This window comes from Aspergillus niger (assembly GCF_000002855.4).
Source record: "Aspergillus niger supercontig An08".
NCBI classification, from domain to species: Eukaryota; Fungi; Ascomycota; class Eurotiomycetes; order Eurotiales; family Aspergillaceae; genus Aspergillus; species Aspergillus niger.
In genome coordinates, this window is record NT_166524.1 from 1,450,899 (window position 1) to 1,469,424 (window position 18,526).

The following is an 18,526-nucleotide window of genomic DNA, read 5'->3' on the forward strand; positions in this document are numbered from 1 at the left end:
GGCTCCTCTATCCAGAAGAACCCTCCTTCCCCACAGCAATCCTCAGACGCATCCTCAGACGCTCGATTACAAGCGACAGAAGAGACGCTCTCCTCCCATCGCGCAGAACAAGAAAACTTGACATCATCTATGCTTGCGCTAGCAACGCAGCTGAAGACCTCAGCGCAGACATTCCACTCCTCCCTGGAGGCGGAGAAGTCGGTGCTGGCTCGCGCGGTGGATGGGATTGATCGCACGGCGGGGAATATGAAGGTTGCGGAGCAGCGTATGGGGATGTTGCGGAGGATGACGGAGGGGAAGGGCTGGTGGGGACGGATGATGCTGTATGCGTGGATCTTCGGGATGTGGGTGGTGGCTATTCTGATCGTGTTCTTGGGGCCGAAGCTGCGGTTCTGATTTTGATGGGAGGCGTAGGTGTCCTCCATCGGGGAGGGAGTGCCAAGTAACAGTAGTAGATAGCACTATCCGCTGGGCGGAGATTGAAGCTGAACCTGGGTCTAGTCCTAGACACCTTGTGTAGATACATGCTGATAATTGATAAACTATTCCTATCTTGTGCAAATATTTATTTAACGGATCAAGCATTTATTCTAAAAGTTCTTCCATTGTACACCGACTCTACGCGGAAACACGAATTTTTTAACAGAAGATATATTTCACAATCCTTTAACTCTGACTATAACCCAATGACCGACCCGGCATGACACATGAGAAAATGACATGAATATCAGCGTACCCTGTCAATCTCCCGTGCCCGTGGCCTTGTCGTCGTTCATTGCCCTCCAATGTACGTGAGACCAATATGGAAGAATGCGTGATATATGGTTACACACAGAATTGCGGACGAGGGGCACCAAGAGATGATGGGATATCCAGCTGGGGAAAAGAAGACACAGGATAGAAAAGGAAAAGCGGAAAGAGGGGGTGGAGGGTAACGCGAACACGGAGGGAGGTAGACCAGAAAACGACGCGGGAATCCCATATAAGTGAAAAGGAAAAAGAAGACACGCAAGCACGGGCTCTAATTATCTATGAATTCCGATGGAACCACAGATGACCCGCTGCTCACAGAGAAGAGAAACAGAATGGAAAGTGCAAAGGTAAAACAACTCCTGCTCTGTGTCATGGGATGGATATCGGTAATGCTGATAACAAAGAGCCGGCTAGATATCATTTCAAGACAAAGGAAATAGGGAATTAGTAAAATAGACAAGTGAATGTCTCAACGCCAGGATCTCTCAAAAGGGAGGAAAAAAAAGAACAGATTGCGACATGGTATGGCAAAAAGCAAAACAGACAAGATTACAAGTCACATAGCATACGGTCTAAATGTCGAGAAGTTCTCACTCGAGCGAAATATACCGGTCATTAGATCAGACCACACAGTCTCAGGTTTTCTTGGATGATGATGTCTAGAGGAAGTCAGTATCTGGAAGCACGGAACCATTCAAAAGGGGCATGCAAAACATACCGTTAACTGCGGCCATAACGAAACGGATCTGTGTGGTATCCGTAGCACATGTGAAGTGAGTGTAAATCTGCTTCTGCTCGGCTTGGTTGAGAGAGACAAAGCGGTTGAGGATGTAGTCGCAGGCGGCGGCGTAGTCAGCACCACCCTCGTAGTCGGGGAAGTAGTTCTTCATCGGGCTGACGGGCAGCTTCTCCTTGAAACGATCGATCTTGTTCAGGAAGAGAATGATGGAAGTCTTGACAAACCACCGGGAGTTGCAGATGGAGTCGAACAAGGTAAGAGCTTCCTGCATACGGTTGACAGTCTCGTCCTCGAACAACAGCTGGTCGTATTCGGAGATGGCGACCAGGAAAAGGATGGTAGTGACGTTCTCGAAGCAGTGGATCCACTTCTTACGTTCCGAACGCTGACCACCAACGTCGAACATACGGTAGGTCAGATCGCCGATGATGAAAGTAGTCTCGGTGATACCGGTGGTCTTGACACGAGAGCGGAGGACATCCTGGTCGGTGGGGAGGTAATCGGGCTGCGCGATACGGTCGATGGCATCGAAGTAGCTAAGGAATCGGTTAACAAAGGCTCCCGACGAGCCCGAGACAGACGCGGGCACTTACTACTTGGCGGAATCGTTCAGCTGGTATTCACGAGACCGCTTGAAGCACTCCTGCACACCGCTGTCGCGCCACAGAGCGCCAATGGCATTGCCGACCTCCGGGGGCAGGTTGTCGCCTTCGATCTGAGCAGGCTGCATGAAGACGGTCTGCACGTGGTACTCATTGCGAGCATCCTCCAGAGGCAGCTCCAGCGACTCCATAGCCTCCAAGATGACGCGCATAGACTGGACGGTGTTGCTGTAGATGATTTCCTTGAAGGACTCGCGCTCATCGCGGGAGTAGCTGCCCTCATGGATCAGCTTCATCTGCTTGAGGATGGTCGATTTTCCGGACTCTCCAGCACCTGTTTCAAGACATCGTTAGTCTTGCGTCCCAGCGAAGGCACTGCGAAACATGCACGGGGAGAGGAGGCGCATACCCAGCAACAACATCTTGATCTCGTTCCGCTGCATCATCTTGTCCCGCTTGAGCTGGTTCTCAATCTCCTCGTTGCGGGCCTTGCCCTCCTTGTCTTCGGTACTCATTCCACAACCCATTTTGGCGGCTATTAATGAACGTGGGAGTGATGGATGAAAAAGTCTAAATGTGTAGCGGGGGTGGAAAAGGAGTAGGTGGGCGGGTGGTAGTGAACGTCAAGAGTAACGAGCCTGTCCGCAGGGAAAGATGTCAGTCAGCCATGGGAAGCGAATTCTCCGTGTATTGTAAAATTGGATTTCAACCAGCCCCTTGCCCCGTCGACCGTGGGCGAACGCGGAAAGAACCACAATCGGACACCCCAAGAAAAACAATCGAATGAACGATGCACGATTTGATTTTTGAGTGTCGGAAAAGGATCAGAACCAAAAGCCAGCAGTCTCCCCAGAGATCGTGCTGACGCAAGGAGGTGCAGCTGATGCGTCAACCGGAAGGCTTGGGAGCACCGTTCACCATGAGGGAGGGATTCCGGGGCACAGAGGAAGCGCAAAGAGGAAAAGGAACAACGACGTGAAAGGGGCCACTCACTTTGCTCGAGAACTTGATATATCAAACTCCAACTGGGGAGGAGGAGAAAGAGAAGAATGGAATTAAACCGGGGATGATATTATTACTAAAGGCCAAGCGGACGCAAAGGAACGGGCGGCAGGGGAAAAATCAAATATAAGCGCGGAGCGTCTGGGACTAGTAGGCGGAAAGGAGGCGAAAGGAAGGTGGAACAGCGAAATACACCAATCGCGGTGATTTCAGCAAGGATAATCCAGAGAAGTTGGATGGAAGAGGATAGCGAAAGGAGAAGTAGTAAGTAAATAATAGAGAAAAGAATTGGATGAAAAAGTAAACCCAGGGATTCTTCGGGGAGATGTTGGTTCTATCCCGATCCGTTTGAGAAAGTTGGGGTTTGAAAGGAGGAGAAGGAAGAAGAAGAGGAAGAGGGAGGGGGTGGGTGGTGGGAATAGATGAGACAAGAGATCGAAAGGGAAAAGAAAAGAGAGAGAGAGAGAGAGAGAGAGTAAAGCGAGCGAGGCTGAAGGGCCGGAGGGAAAGGATTAAGCTCAACAGGTTGTAAGGGGGGGCAGACTTTCAGCGTGAGTGAGTCGGGCAACGGAAAAAGAGGGGCCAAGACGAGATCCTGAGGCAGTCCCGAGAGCGTGCCAAAAAAGACGAGTAAGAGAGCGTGTGAGAGTGTGAGGGAGAGAGACTACGACGAACTAGCCTGGAGAGCAGACAGACCCGGGAAAAGGAGGGACTGATTGGGGGAAAACCTGAGGAAGAGGGGATTAACTAAAGAGAACGCAGCAGGCTGATACGCCGACTCCATCACTACCGGGTGCCGGTACCTGCTGCTGCTAGTCTACTAGTAAACTAAGTAGGTATTCTAGTACCAAGTGAGTATTGGGGGGGGGGGGGGGGGGGGGTGTGGGTGAAGGCTGAGGAAAAGGTTTTTCCTCTTCTTTTTCGATTTCGATTTTGATTTTCCCTAATAAAATTTTTATAAAACTTTTTTTTTTACCCTTTTCTTTTTCTCCTCCTTCTTCTTTCTGCCATTGACCATTCCCGCTTTTTTCTGGAACGATAAGCTGACCCGGTTCCAACCTAAGAGTGACGATAACTGGACCACTTCAATAGGGGCAGTGGAGTCGTCTCGTTTGGTAAAGGCGATGGCGACCCAGTCTTTGGTTTCTGATTGGCTCTGCTGGTAAGGGGTGGCAGTGGAGGAAAAATCCAGCACGATCCAATGGAATTGCGATTTTAATGAGTAGCTCTCCCCTTTTTCGACGTCCGGCTCTTCTTCTACTTTGTACCAAGTTTGTGGTGCTCCAACTTGGATTCTTCTCCCGATGGTAAGACCAGGGCAATTCGAAAAGGGCATAGCCTCTTACATCTTAAATCCGAAAAGCCCATCCTAGACACACCTATGACTATTACTACCACACCATCCTCTACTAACTGGATACTGCGTTATAGATACTGCATGTCGGTAGCATAAGGCATGATCCAGCAAACTATGAGACATGAAAGAGGTTCAAAGTTAAATCCCATATAGAGTGGCAATCTTCTTCCAAAGTTGTCGTTGCCGTAGATATAATGATTAATGATTCAGTTGCATGAATTAATTTCCGGATGACGCAGATCTGCAGTGCGCACCTGTAGGAGATGGCCATGGCGACCGGGATGCCATTCGACAGCCCATCAGGTGTTGTTTTTAAACTCTTCAAATCATGTTAAGCGCTGACCTCCACTGGTGACGAAATCAATCCCAGATCTCTCTTGTCTCTGCTGCTCATCAGTAACGGACTAGACTAATCCTGCAGCAGTAATAACAACCACAGCAGCAGCAGGAGCCGCAGAAGACATCGTCAACAGTTCGTAGTAGCCGACCGTTTCTAAACCTGGTAAAGGGTGCAAGCTGGAAGGGCGCCTGCAGTTTCAGGTGCCCACCACGCGGTGGAGGCCCGGCACGCTCAGCGCCCGATCGCCAGGTACACCGCGCCATCATGGCTGGCTTTTCCATCACACAAAGTTACGCGGTCGGTTGGCTTGTTCCAGAATGTCTTGGGGGCTTGAGTTGGAAAAAGAGACAGTGACGCTTTACTCGTAGTGTCTATTCATAGACCGGACATTCTGAGGAATCAAACGTGGCGGTATCGTGCATGTCTGATGTGATGATATACGGGGTAGAATGCAACCAGCGGAGGCTACTACTGCAGCTCTACCATGTGGAAAAGGTGGATGGCCTCAAGATTGGGATGGGCATTAGCGTACGGAGGAATATTGTCGTTCCTGTTCCTACGGCCAGGTACTGTATGGTAAAACTCCACTTGCAACTGCCCGTCGATCGCTTCTCCGCACAAAAGGGAGAAAAATGGATAGGGAGATGAGAATCATGCATTCACAAAGACCCATTCGCTGCTCACCCATATCTTCTGAGTTCTGATACACGCTTGTGGTTTCGCCCAGTGGCAACATCGAAATCCAATATGTACTCCTTCAGTCGCATCATCTCATGCTGTGACAACGTCTCCCATGGATAAAAGAAGGATTCAGCGACTTGTCTCCCACAACCACCGGGCATGCACAGGCGGAACGACCCGCCTGAATCGTGCAAGATGGAATCTGCTCAGATATTGCTTGCTGGAATGGAGGTCGGTAACCGAAATCCGTGGTTCTGCCACTCGACTAGAGACCAACTTCTCCACTGTCTAGTCGCCTTTAGTCGCTTGCTTTTACCGCCCGCGCTATTCATGATGATTGTCGTCTCCTTACCATCGCGTCTTTCCCCCTCACCCCCCTTTGACTTGGGGAAGGGCCTCGTGGCGAGCTGCCTGACATGTACTCTCCTACCACTCTGGGTTATACTAATTATGATGAGTAACTTAAGTTACATATCCCCTGGAGGATCGCAACTGCTTATAATCGAGAACTCCTGCCGCTGTCGACCGATAGCCTAAGAAGGCAGCTCGGACTGGACTTATCCCCATCTTCGCATGGAGCATGGCCAGACTATTGACTTGGTTTCCACTCTTCACTGGCTTGGTGACCTTGGCGTAGACACCTTATTATGTAGACGCTTTTACTGACTCGGTTGTATAGCCTGGAAGAAGTGCTGAGTACGGTCAGTGCTGAACAGGACTTGATGGAGGTGGCTCAGGCTGCAGAAATGCCGAATGGCAAAGGATTGGTGGATGATGGTCTGGTCTGCAGGATTGTAAGTAAGCACGGAAATGGGCTGACAGGCTTTCTAAAGTCTCCCAGTCCGTTGCAACCCGTGATGGGGGTGGCTGACCGTGCATCCTGTCAATACGAAGAAAGAGATTGAGGAAGACCGTGCAGAGTAAGACACTCAACCCAAACCGATAACTAGACTATCGCCTACCGCATGAAGTTATCTAAGAAAGAAGGTGACCATGGATCTCCAATCCAGCCCAGCCTTTTCCCTGTGCGATTCCATCCACGATCCCTGGCTGGCTCATCGGCCAATCCGATCGCCGCTCCACTGATCCATCCACGGATCCAATTCCCGATCCATCTCCCAGGGACTGCAACATCCACTCGCGCGATCGGCCTTCCTTCGCAGTCTTCGCCTTTTGCGCTACACTTTTTTTGCGATCGAGGATATCGCATACAGACGATACCCGTAGGGATTTGCTGTCCGTCGCAGATAAACCATCACGTTATCATTACATCCGGTCTCTTCCGATAGACACCCCTTATTCGTCAAAATGCATGAGCATGAAATGTCCTACATGGGCCCTCGGGGTATGATCCCTTCCTACCTTCATAGCCACAATCTCCCCATAAACTAACGGCACCGATACCGAAGCCTTCAGTCACGATCAGAGCCAAGATGCAGAGGCTGAATATGACCGACTCCGCAACCTAGCCCGACAAGAAGCTTCAAAGCGCAACTCATGTTTCCAACGGGTACGCCATTGACAACCACTGCCGCAACCACCCAACCGCTCGCCAAATTAGAGAAAGAAACAAACAACTAACCAATATTTAATGGTCAGTCTCAAGAAGCCTACTCCAGCGGCGATGGCGCCAAGGCCAAAGAACTCTCGGAACAAGGCAAAGCCCACGGTCGCAAGATGGAAGAATACAACAAGCAAGCGTCGGAGTTCATCTTCCGCGAGAACAACGCCAACGGGCGTGTTGCGGCAGACACCATCGATCTGCACGGACAATTCGTCGAAGAGGCTGAGGAGATTCTCGAGGAGAGGATTAAATATGCGAAAGCGCACGGTCAGGATCATCTCCATGTGTAAGCTTCCCTTTCACGTTACTCTCACACACACTGGCTTCTTCTTTACCCTCGACACTGATCGCTAATTGTTACAATTTTCCCCAATCAATAGAATTGTCGGCAAGGGCAACCACTCCGCCAATCATATCCAGAAAATCAAGCCCCGAGTAGAGCAAGTCTGCCAGGAACTCGGTCTCCAGTACGCGACTGAGGAGAACGCAGGGCGCATTTATGTGAATCTGACTGGTGGACCGGCGGATATGGAGACTGCGCCAACGCCCAATCATCCTCACTATCAGCAATACCCTCAGCATCAACAGCATCCGTCGGGTACCTATGCTCACCCGCATCAGCAGCAGCAGCAGCAATATCCCGGTTCGCAACAGCAGCAGCAACAGCAGCAGCAGCAACAGCAGCAGCAGCAACAACAGGGTGCGGGCAACCAGGATGAGATCGAGCAGGTGGTTAATGCGGTTCTGCCTAAGATTCTCAATAAGCTGGAGAAGGCTTGCTGTGTGGTCATGTGAAAAGGATTTGAGGGACACTGGGATAAAGATTTTGTTTGGGCAAAAGAGTATTTTTTGGCCTATACATGATATGATATGTGGTTGGTATAGACAAAGAAGGGTGCGTGAGCAGACACGACTGATCATTGGACTTTCGCGCAATTGGGCATTTGGCGGAAGATTACATATACCCCGGGCTGTGTGTTGGATTCAGTATCTAGACGGTGATTAACATGTTCTGGTTTCTTATCTCTCCCGGATTAGAAGAGGAGAAGCTAAGAAGGGAATAAGATCATTGAAGTTCGTATTAGAGTCGCCATGAGTGCGCAATGTTTCAGATTATAAGGCATCTGATCAATAGGCTAAAATATATCACGTTTCAACATCCTGTATAAAATACGAGATCCCATCCAATCGACCAACCAACCAACCAGGGATGGGCAGCGAATTATCCCCGAGAATGAGTGCTTGACCATCGCCTGTTTGAATCTACTACTGGGGACCACACTCCCCCAGTGTCGACTCGGTGATCTTGTTGAGGATCGCCCGAACCATGGCGCCGTCTTCGCGTCCATCTGCTTGGTCACCATCGATCGCTTGAATTAGGGTCAGTGCTTTGGCTCGCAATTCTCGGACCACGTCCCGCGTGTGCGCAAAACTGCCAGTGCTCTCCATGTAACTGACTGCATACAGTTTGACTTCGTCATCTTTCGTCTTTTGCTTGAGAATACTCAGGAGCTGGTGGTTTCCGGGGTTGGATCGGATACTATGAATGATGGGAAAGGAGAACTTTCCCTCCGTGAGATCTTCACAAAGACCTTTGTTCTTGGTGTACGTAGTGTTGGACAGGTTGAGGTAGTCGTCGCAGATTTGGAAAATCAGCCCCATGACGTTGACGAGGCTCACGCAGTCCTTTCCGGAGCTACTTTCAGCCTGCATCAACTTCACTGCAAGTCGGAACAAACCCCCAGTTTTGTTACCGACCATTTCCAAATACTCGTCCTCGCTGGGGCAAGTCAGAGTATCTCGCCAGAAGAGATCCATTCCTTGACCGCGGTGTAGGTTCAATAACTCTTGGACGTAGATGTCAATCGCAGCGGGGTTGTTCAACTTTTGCACCTCTTGCAGAGCAAGGAAATATACATAGTTCGCAGAGTTGATGGTTTGCGCGGTGCCGTATATGTTATGAGCTACGGGAATACCGCGTCGCAAAATAGAGTTATCCTCGACATCATCGATCCTGGCTCATACGCCATAGGTCAGGTAGGTGTCCAGACTAAACCGAGGCACGATGAAAACAGCTTACAGTAACGATGCAGTATGAAGCATGGCCACCACCTTTGTGATGATTGAGAGGCTCTCCGGGGGTACCTTCAACCATACGTTGAAAGCGTTGATAAGCTGCCGCCGTATGTCTTTGCCGGGGTGCTGTAGCATATAATCGTATGGTCCCAGAACGATTCTCTCATTATCTGGCGACCATTGTCCATCCTTGTATTTGGTTCCATCGACGCTGGAGCGATTACGATTGTGCATGCGCGAGTGGTTCGTGTTTGTTGGGAGCCCATCTTCATCCGGGCCTGTGTGATCCATGGCTGGGCTCACCAGGAGATCAGGCTTTCCTAGGCTAGCTCCGCCCTTGCCGTCAATGGAATTGCCTGTGAGGGAATATAATCCAGGTTGAGAAGATCTGCTAGCAGAGAAATCTGGAAACGGCCCTGCAGACATGGCTTGATTGTTAACTGCTTGCGTGTTCTACAGGTGATCACTGGGGTCTCGTCGCGAACGGAGAGAGAGGGGAGGGGGTCTTCGGCGAGCGGACAATGCTGTAACAACCAGGCAACCGTGAGAAAAGGGAGGAGTGAGCAAGCCCATCTTACAGGTATCAGGAATAGGGCGCAGTTGCACTAAGTAAGTTCCACGCCCTGCGAGAATGAAGAGAGGAGTAACCTTAAAAGGGTGGATTGCAGGCTGCGTTTGCTTTTGCTTTCGCTTTCGCTGCGGGGAACTCAGCCAAGTGACGAGGGAGCATCACATGCCAATATTGCTTTCCCCAGCTGGGGTCACATGACTCTGGGTCGGCGAAACTGGGAAACTCCGATCCGGTGACAGGCTGGAATGCCTCTCCTCACTTCCTCCCCTTCCCCTCTCTCTCTCAAGTTACACCAGATTCCCCTCCTGTGTGATTCCGTGTGACAAGTGTGACGAGTGTGACGGAATTTTTTTTCAATTCTACTGTCTGCAAGGGGTGGTGACGTTTGAGTGGTTGCACCAGCCACGAGCAGCAGGTTGTCGTGGGCACGGTCGGTGGGCCTGTAAACATTCAGTCCAAACTATGCTGGAGACTGTTTCCGTGTTGGCTGTTATACTGACCGACTTCTTCAAGGAACTCTTTGCAACCCAACGGGTGACGGCATGATAACCCTCAGGCCTTTATCATGGCCAGGGATTGACTTAGTGGCGTAGCTGAAAAATGGATCCCCTTTCTTGACATCATTAGCTGAAGGCTATCAAGGAGATCCTGTTCTTCATGGCGTCTCCGTAGCACGCCTATTGGAACACGATCGTGCGTCTCCGGGACAACCATCGGGTGTTTTTGTCGGATGTGGGGGAGCTGCAGTCACTAAGGCTGCCCAGTGACCGAGTCTAAATCGGCTCGATCAGCTTCTCACGATGACAACAACTATTTCTTCGCTAGTTGATCGAGCCCACTGACTATCGCTCACCAATCACTGTAGCCTTTAATTAAGGCCCCCATTTTCCAAGCGCCTGGGCTCAGCCGTGTTCGATTATTTTTCTGGCTCCTCTCTCTTAAGTTAAGGTACTACATATAGATAGCGCCGTATCTCTTGGCCCAGGGTCCTTTGCGATTGACAGATCACGGCCCGTCCTTTTCTTTTTCACCCGTTTCCCTTCACCTGCAACCTAGTTCCTTTTTTTCCCCTGTTAATTCTGGAAATAGCCGTGCTACTCATCACTTCTGCCTTGTATTACCCATGGAGGCTTTGCTGGCACACTCGTTCGATTACCTTTCCTCTTACGAACCAAGCAAAGTTCGCAAAGGGCTGCGGCAGGTCGAAGGGCTTCTCGCACAGATTTGTTTATCCAAGACGAAACGCCCGTCGTCTGACAAACGGCGGTCCCTTTTGTCTTTTGGGGCTCCACAACCGGTGCCCAAGTCTTTGGCCGAACTTCGAGATGACCCGGCCTTCAGGGAATTTTTCAAGCTCCAAGAGGGGTTTCAATGGAATGGTAAGTTTCGCTATCCGCAGACTCGCGATTATGTGAGTTCCCAACACTAATGCACTGCAACCAGTCGCAATGCGCTTGGTGACATGTCTCGAACACCTGCTTGGGCGGGGGAGCAATGGCACCAATGACCTTCTCATCGTCTCCACACTCGATCTGATACAGGGCGTGCTCCTCCTTCACCCTCCATCGCGCACACTATTCACGCGCGAAATCTATATGAACCTGCTGCTGGACCTCCTCGACCCAATCAACTGCCCCGCCATCCAGTCTGCGACCCTTCTCACCTTGGTCACGGCTCTTTTGGACCATCCCGCCAACACCCGCACGTTCGAGGAGCTTGACGGACTGCTCACGGTGACCTCGCTTTTCAAACAACGTGCAACATCGCGTGAAGTCAAGCTCAAACTTGTCGAGTTTCTCTACTTCTACTTGATGCCGGAAACACCCATGATCCCCACCAGCGCGGCCAGTGCGCCTAACACGGCAGTCCTTGGACATCAACGGAGTCCAAGTAAACTTGGTGTTTCCCCGGTCTCCCGGAGTGTAAATGTTCCCGGCGCTCACGGCGGCGGAAAGGCGCATCGGGATACACGTACGACCGACGAGAAGCAAGCATTGCTGGGCCGGTACTTGAACAATGTGGAGGATTTGGTCGAGGATTTGAAAGAAACAGCACCCTTTGGAGCAACAGTTTATTAGCGGTGTTACGAGCGTCATTGGGTTCTGAATCTCTTCGTTTATGTTGAGCGTGCATGGATAACGGTATCATGGCTGGGGTTCTCTTTCTTCAATGGTTTCTTTTTTCTTGATATCCTCAAGTTTCTTTTTTCCTTTGTTCCTCTATTTCCTTTGTCTCTTGTTTACTCTTCTTCAGCCTTTCCCGTCTGGTACGGTCTATGCATCCGGCACAACAGCCTCTAACCTATTTCTTCCCTCATTTTTTGTCAACGCTTTTCCTATATGACTCATGCATCCGCTTGATGTCTCATGTGTCACGTTGCGATCATGTCTTTATAATTTTATGCGACCCTGAATGAATTGTTATGAACGAGAATGGCTTTTTTCCCATTGAGTAGTGCCATGCCTGGGCCGGGCCAATGCATGTCTTAGACCCGAGCTCCGGCAACATCTCATCCAAACTTTCTGAGCCACATCGCTGTGGAAACCACAAATCTCTTGTACAATCCCATATTTACTTACTGATGTATATGTACAATATATCGCCTACCTACATAGCTGTCTATTTGAAGGTCTATGTAGTTATTCCAACCCAACTCTACTCAACAACCAACCTCCATTCTGCAAAGTCTGAAAGACCCCCTCGGGATCATACTTCCTCGCTACCTCCTTCAACCGTCTCACGTTCTCCCCACCATAGCTCGCCAACGGATCCTGATCCCACGCCGCATAGTTCGAATACTTGTAGGGGAGATACACGCCCGTTTGCTTTGCCGCGGATTCCGCCGCATCCACGATTTTGCGCACTGCCTCGCGCACGCGATCCTCATCTTGAATATTCTTCCAGTCTGCTCGGGCGAGGAACCCTGTACCACAAGAATAGATCTATTAGCTACCAGAAGGAAACATAAGACGTGTTCTCCCTTCGGGGTATACGTACACTGCTGTCCAACGGGCTCCAAACCTAGAGGAGTTCCGCCATTCTTGAGCGTTTCTCTCATGGCTAGCGAGGACATGGGCTGAATGACGGTTGTTAGGGCGATGCCTTCTACGTCCTTGAGAGCTTCGGCTTGCTCAGCATGAGCTTGTTCGATGGCTTTGTAGACTTCTAGACTGGGACGGCTGGACATGGTGCGGAATTCGTGGCTGCAAGAGTTCTTTGGTTAGTTTGTTTCTTTGATATACTTTTCATGTTTAGAACATGTAAAGGGAGGATATATGGCATACACAGTAGGCTCGGCTTCATTCACGGACGCCACGGCCTGAACTAGATCGTAAACGGTGCGGATTCCCGGGGGTACGAAGCTAGTGAGAAAAGGAATGTCATAGAAGGCCTGGAAGACGGGAGGATTCTCGACGGGCGCGCAGTAGAAATAGACGATGAGAATGATGTCGTTTGTGGCGTTCCAGATGAGAGATGCCCTGTTGTCTGTTTCAATGGCCTCGTGGTATTGCATTAGAGCGGCGCGCAGTTGGTCAGCTGCCGTGAGGGGGTAGATGCGAACTTCGGTCCATATCTGGTTGGGGATAGTGTTCATTTCGATCTTAGTGACAATTCCTGGGAGATGGTGGATTAGACATTTGATACTGAATAGTAATACGACCGTAAATGCTGGTGTTGCTGGTCATAGATTAGGGTGATTGTGGGTGGTATAGTACCGAAGTTGGGCCCGCCACCCTTGAGGGCCCAGAATAGATCGGAGTTTTCGCGGGCATTGGCATTTATGATCTGGGAATTGGCGAGAACGACCTGTTCAGTGATTGTTAGCTCCTGTGTTCTTCATGGGATGAAGCGAGGAGATTATACTAACTTCGTAGTTGCAGACACCCATGGCACCGACGCCATACTGACTATTCTGGAAGGAGATGCCGCCGCCGAGCAACAAGCCGGAAACCCCCACGGTAGGCACTCTTCCTCCTGCAACCGCCACTCCGTGCTCTTCAAGAGCGCGATACACTTCCAACCATCTCAATCCGACGCCAATTTCTGCCGTGGATTTATCTTCAGCCACACGGACTTGGTCAAATGCTCCGAGGGAAATGACCACGCCGTCCTGGTTGCTGGTGAAGCCCGGAATCTGCAAATGGCCCCCACCCCGGATGGAGAACTTGACGTGGAAAAAGCGGCACAGCGCCAGCGCAGCTGCAACTTGTTGGGCAGATCCGGGACGGACAATTACCCGAGGTTGAAGCCAGCAGTTGGTAGACCTGGCTCGATTGTGGTGGTTGGTAAAGGCATTCTTTTGGTGGTCGTTCCAAAACTATAGACGTACCAGGGAACTATACGCTGCGGCTCATAGCCATTGGACCCGTGCACGACGGCAGCTGCGCCAAAGAACAGGGGGAAGACGGCAGCAACGTAAGAGGCCCGTTCCTGGTCTTGTTCTGCAGCTGACAGGCTGTCAAATCGCGATAAGAGGGTCTCTATATGCGTGGCCTTCTCTTGCTCTAGATGGCAGGCGTTGGCGACGATCTCCGCGACTACCTCAGCCATTGTGTGATCTATGCACGAGCTATAGATGCAGGTAGTTGTCACACACCAAATTTTGAGGAAGTAAAAGAAAAGAAAGGCGACGAAGACTGAGAAGAAGGCTCCTGTTACTTGAATTCCGTGATCCGAATGGTGGATATCGGCTGGGAACCGACAAGACGCTATCTGCGCCGGCGTCTTGAGCGATCCTGCCCCCAGGATTCAAACCCCTGTCAATGTTTGACAAGCCTCGAATTTAGAGCCTGAAAATCCTAAGTTCGTGTTTCATTTGTACGTTAAAGGTATTGGCATCATCGACTTGCATTCCTTCGTGGTCCACAGCACCCCAGCCAAATAGTCTAGAAATGATGGCTCTCCCCGATTTTGCATTCTCTTCTCTGTCCATCCTGATGACCACCTCTGCTTTGGTGCGTGAGAGCCGGTCAGGATGGGTGGGTCTATCGAGCAACAGGACGATGTGCCAACATCGTCCATGACCATCGCGGTGCGGATTATTGTGTTGGTGCTGGCGATTCCGACAACCTTGGTGTGTGTGCTTCGAGTATGTTTCCTCAACATTCCTGCAAGCAATCTGGAGGCCAAAATGACTGAGCTGTTGTAGCTGTATCTGCGCAAGTTCGTTCTTAATAACTTCGGACTTGATGACTGGTTGGTGCTGGTTGCTCTTGTGAGTTACGCAGCCGGTAATATTTCCCCGCGCATGATAACTGACTGACTAGATCGGAGTGGATCTGTTCTCTGCCCTGGCGTATATCATCACATACTATGGATTGGGCCGACCTATGAAATATGTTCCTACAGATCATCTGGTTGTGTTTCTCACGGTTCGTACATCGAGGCCGAGAGCTTTTACCCAAACTGATCTTTGCAGCTCGAATACGCCTCACAATGCGCCTACCTAGTCATCGCAGCGACTGTAAAAGCGAGCCTGCTCATCTTCATCATGCGTCTGTTCCCGACTCGTTTCGTTCACATTGCCGGGAAAGCTCTTCTTGGTATCATCGCGGCCTTCACCCTCTCGGGGACCCTCGCGCTGGTCTTTCAGTGTCGCCCAGTCCAAGCGGCCTACGACAAGGCTATCACCAATTCTAGCTGCTATCCCACTGAGACCTCGTACGCAATTCTTATGATGCAAGGTGTCATCATGTTCGTGCTAGATGTATCGATCCTAGTACTTCCGATATGGCCTATCTGGCAGTTGCAGATGCCGATAAGGAGGCGAATACTTGTGCTGGGGCTGCTCTGCATTGGTAAGCTCTCGAGGGAATTCAATAGTCCATTAATTAAGTATTGTCCAGGCTTCACCGCATGTGTTGCTGCCCTCGTGCGCTTCTCGACACTAAAATTTGCCAATGATACGACGAACTTCACCTGTATAGTTCCTTCCAATGTCGGCGGGAGATAAAAACTGACTTCCCTTAGATTCAGCTTCCACGTCCCTCATTTAGATGGAGATTGAATTCAATCTCGGCCTTATGTCAGGGTCTCTCCCCTCTTTGCGAAAACTTTTCAAGCTTGGCTCTCTTTTCCCCACGAGCCGCTCAACGAAGACACAGCAAAGTTATACATCGGACTTCGAGCTGCACCGGCACAGTTGGACAATAACTGGGATTACAAAGAAGACAGAAATCCAGAGGGCCTACGAGAGAAGTGAGAGCCAGGAGTTCATTGCCCCAATATATGGGCAGGGAGAATTGACCACAACTACCAAAGCCTATGCGGATGGGGAGACAAGCTCTGCCAGTAATGTTTGATGCCCGGGCCGTGATGGCTAATGTGTGGGATCTGTGACTCGACGATGTCAATGGAGACATCCAAAGTCAGAGAAGGTCGGATCAGGCTCGAGAATTCTATCCGTGAAAATTCGATGTATTGAATGCCTATTACTGCCTCCGTTAATGCCGAGCCGGTCGGTGTATGAGGGTCAAGCCAACGTAATGCCCGTATATCCCGGATTGGCTTCCTATACGCGAAATTGACCTGGCTAGCGTGAAGGTTAATACTTTACCAGCCCACCCACTGGCAGGAATATAGACAGAGACTGGCCAAAGTGTTCCCTACATTATTGATATTGCTCGACCGGACCTTGTCCAAATGGTTTAATCGGGGTATATGACTATAACTGATTTCTTTGAGGCGGAAGCCTGTTTCAGTTCTAGTTAGGTAGCATTGACACATATAAGGTGTTATTGTACAGTGTAATTAGAGGATTCTGTCACAAATCCATCCGTCTAGAAGAACTTGAGGAGTCTGTCACGATGTTGTACAAGGTTCTCGTGTTGGCGCAGCAACTGTCCCAGCCGATTCCGTCGCCACCCCAGTTTCTCCTCCAGGATTAGGTGTGTGTATGCGAAAACACTAGCATCGAACAGACCCGGATTCGGTCGGTCGAAGAAGTGTTGGTTGTCGCCCAGTAGCGTAGACAGTGCCTCGAATGCATCGTTGGCTTCGGCTTCCAAGGCGCCCACATCGATATAAGATGACGTTTTTAGGATCTCTGTCCGGGCAGCTTGCTGGAGTTGCAGGGCGAGAGCGGTCCGCACGGCGGAATTTGTACTGGACGGGTTCACGTATAATGGTCGAGCAACGGCCTCGAACTCCTCAGGGTCCAGGTATAAGGTATATAGCTGCCCCAGTGCCATTCCAGTCAGTCACATTTCATCTATCGACATTTCATTCCGGGGGAGGGGGACCGCAACGCACCCAAGCATTTCGTATCCGATGATCCAGCAACGACGCATATACCTCGAAGCGCAGATCCAACTGCTGCTCCTCCTCGCAGTGCACTTGCTCAATGGCCCATTTTTGGAGCTTGCTGGAAGGAATAGGGGCGTTGTTGTTGATGGGGTGGGCGGGGATCAGGAAAGGAAGGGCGCCAGAGGGAGATGCATGGTTGTTGGAAGGAATCACGTCGACGTCGATCCCAACGAATCTTAAGTATGCCTGCAGAGACGCAGAGAAATAACAGATTAGTGATGATGTACTGGAGACGTGGTGTAATGCTGCATTTCGGAGTACGTACCTGCCACTTGAGACACTGTGGGTTGAACGACGGTCTGCCATGCCTGGCACTTGCGGCATCGGTGAAGACATACAGTCGATTGCCACGTTTATCTGACCATGCGCTGTGCGGGAGATCATTGGAGGGGTAGGTGACGAGGGGGAAACGGTCGAAGATGCGCTTGATTGGTGTAGGAACGGAGAAAAAGTCTCGAGCGCGCGACACCGTGCTCACATTGTCCGGTGTCTGGCCAGGGTCATCACGGTATTCGGGGGTCATTGGATTAATGGATGGATGGAGGGGACTGCGCAATGGGTTTAAGAGACACGGCGGAAGAGCTCGGGGCCAGTTTGATAAAGCCGGGGAGTTGGCGACAGGGCCAGCTAGAAGACGAGAGGTCGATGTAGGTTTGTTTGTGTTTGATGAACAGAGGAACAGATCCGTTCTCGCCCAACTATTTACTTAGTTAAATTCGAGTTGATCTTGTTATTCGCCGGCTGATAATCTCCGGCCGCCAAGCCCGCGCAGGAGCACCCTTTTGTGTGCCTCAGGCATAAACACAGGATAATGCTGCCTGAGGTTGCCAATGGGATGCCACGCGTTTGAAGCCTCTTATCGGCTTATCGCTAAGTTTTGCTCCGCCGTTCGGACGGCAACGGAGGCCCTCCATCACCTTTCTCTCTTTCTCTCTCGGTTTGATCTTCCCCACGGCATTCCCCTCAGCAATTCCAATTACTTGATCTCTTGCGGGTTTGTAATCACTTGCTGCAGCATTCTTCTTGTCCCGAGCAGCAATCCCTCGGCCACGCCGGGTTGACCTTCGTCTCTTCCCCGCCTTTGGAATCCATCCCACCGGCTGACCTTGCGCTCGTTCGAATCCGTCGCTGGTCCAACCCGTTCCAGCCTCTCTTTGTCATTCCACTCGTGGTGTGCATCCTGGTCCACCTTCGCTTCGAGGGGAAGAACTTGTTTCCTCAGGAGACTTGCGCCGCAATTACCTGTGCCCAACACACTACTTATTTCTTTTCTTCTCTTCTCGTGTTGTGATTGACCGAGTTCTTACCAAAGCCTGCTTGCGGCCGTGGTACGATCAGACCTACCTGCGGGCGGGGTAAGGCCATTTGCACACTCATCTCACCTATAAGCCCAGACCCTCTGCTCGGTTTACTACTCGGCACACTCTCAGCTGATGCTGCTCTGGGCTAGTTATCATGCCTCTCGATGAAGAAGGGGCCAAATGGTCTTGGTATGACTCTTTCCGCCGGTGAAGAGGCTCTCTGCTAACCAGATCC

The 18,526-nt window shown here is 50.7% G+C and overlaps 9 protein-coding genes across 9 annotated transcripts; 3 read left to right on the plus strand and 6 right to left on the minus strand.

The window, feature by feature from the left end:
- Window positions 1–159: 159 nt before the first annotated feature.
- Window positions 160–585, minus strand: An08g06125 (hypothetical protein; the record flags this gene model as incomplete). Its single annotated transcript, XM_059749109.1, has 1 exon — window positions 160–585. The coding sequence occupies one exon, from the start codon at window positions 583–585 to the stop codon at window positions 160–162; it is 426 nt and encodes a 141-aa protein (XP_059604085.1).
- A 783-nt stretch (window positions 586–1,368) lies between these two features.
- An08g06130 (uncharacterized protein) lies at window positions 1,369–2,621 on the minus strand (the record flags this gene model as incomplete). The annotated part of the gene is made up of 4 exons (XM_001392691.3): window positions 1,369–1,412; window positions 1,472–2,028; window positions 2,086–2,428; window positions 2,504–2,621. 4 exons carry the CDS (start codon window positions 2,619–2,621, stop codon window positions 1,369–1,371), a joined length of 1,062 nt encoding a protein of 353 aa, XP_001392728.1.
- Window positions 2,622–3,642: 1,021 nt separating this feature from the next.
- On the minus strand, window positions 3,643–5,806 carry An08g06140 (hypothetical protein; the record flags this gene model as incomplete). The annotated part of the gene is made up of 8 exons (XM_059749110.1): window positions 3,643–3,775; window positions 3,825–3,913; window positions 4,112–4,435; window positions 4,797–4,857; window positions 4,953–5,065; window positions 5,277–5,404; window positions 5,503–5,655; window positions 5,752–5,806. The coding sequence occupies 8 exons, from the start codon at window positions 5,804–5,806 to the stop codon at window positions 3,643–3,645; spliced, it is 1,056 nt and encodes a 351-aa protein (XP_059604086.1).
- An 84-nt stretch (window positions 5,807–5,890) lies between these two features.
- Window positions 5,891–7,833, plus strand: An08g06150 (uncharacterized protein; the record flags this gene model as incomplete). Its single annotated transcript, XM_059749111.1, has 5 exons — window positions 5,891–5,931; window positions 6,154–6,268; window positions 6,490–6,819; window positions 7,074–7,324; window positions 7,419–7,833. 5 exons carry the CDS (start codon window positions 5,891–5,893, stop codon window positions 7,831–7,833), a joined length of 1,152 nt encoding a protein of 383 aa, XP_059604087.1.
- Window positions 7,834–8,304: 471 nt separating this feature from the next.
- An08g06160 (uncharacterized protein) lies at window positions 8,305–9,540 on the minus strand (the record flags this gene model as incomplete). The annotated part of the gene is made up of 2 exons (XM_001392694.3): window positions 8,305–9,052; window positions 9,119–9,540. 2 exons carry the CDS (start codon window positions 9,538–9,540, stop codon window positions 8,305–8,307), a joined length of 1,170 nt encoding a protein of 389 aa, XP_001392731.1.
- Window positions 9,541–10,808: 1,268 nt separating this feature from the next.
- An08g06170 (uncharacterized protein) lies at window positions 10,809–11,763 on the plus strand (the record flags this gene model as incomplete). Its single annotated transcript, XM_001392695.3, has 2 exons — window positions 10,809–11,064; window positions 11,129–11,763. 2 exons carry the CDS (start codon window positions 10,809–10,811, stop codon window positions 11,761–11,763), a joined length of 891 nt encoding a protein of 296 aa, XP_001392732.1.
- Window positions 11,764–12,260: 497 nt separating this feature from the next.
- Window positions 12,261–14,236, minus strand: An08g06180 (uncharacterized protein; the record flags this gene model as incomplete). The annotated part of the gene is made up of 7 exons (XM_059749113.1): window positions 12,261–12,304; window positions 12,357–12,608; window positions 12,683–12,888; window positions 12,970–13,300; window positions 13,402–13,492; window positions 13,554–13,950; window positions 14,016–14,236. 7 exons carry the CDS (start codon window positions 14,234–14,236, stop codon window positions 12,261–12,263), a joined length of 1,542 nt encoding a protein of 513 aa, XP_059604088.1.
- A 424-nt stretch (window positions 14,237–14,660) lies between these two features.
- Window positions 14,661–15,655, plus strand: An08g06190 (uncharacterized protein; the record flags this gene model as incomplete). Its single annotated transcript, XM_059749114.1, has 6 exons — window positions 14,661–14,759; window positions 14,835–14,900; window positions 14,953–15,057; window positions 15,105–15,346; window positions 15,391–15,483; window positions 15,613–15,655. The coding sequence occupies 6 exons, from the start codon at window positions 14,661–14,663 to the stop codon at window positions 15,653–15,655; spliced, it is 648 nt and encodes a 215-aa protein (XP_059604089.1).
- An 809-nt stretch (window positions 15,656–16,464) lies between these two features.
- Window positions 16,465–18,367, minus strand: An08g06200 (uncharacterized protein; the record flags this gene model as incomplete). The annotated part of the gene is made up of 5 exons (XM_001392698.3): window positions 16,465–16,860; window positions 16,937–17,176; window positions 17,256–17,688; window positions 17,971–18,232; window positions 18,298–18,367. The coding sequence occupies 5 exons, from the start codon at window positions 18,365–18,367 to the stop codon at window positions 16,465–16,467; spliced, it is 1,401 nt and encodes a 466-aa protein (XP_001392735.3).
- Between the last annotated feature and the right edge of the window lie 159 nt (window positions 18,368–18,526).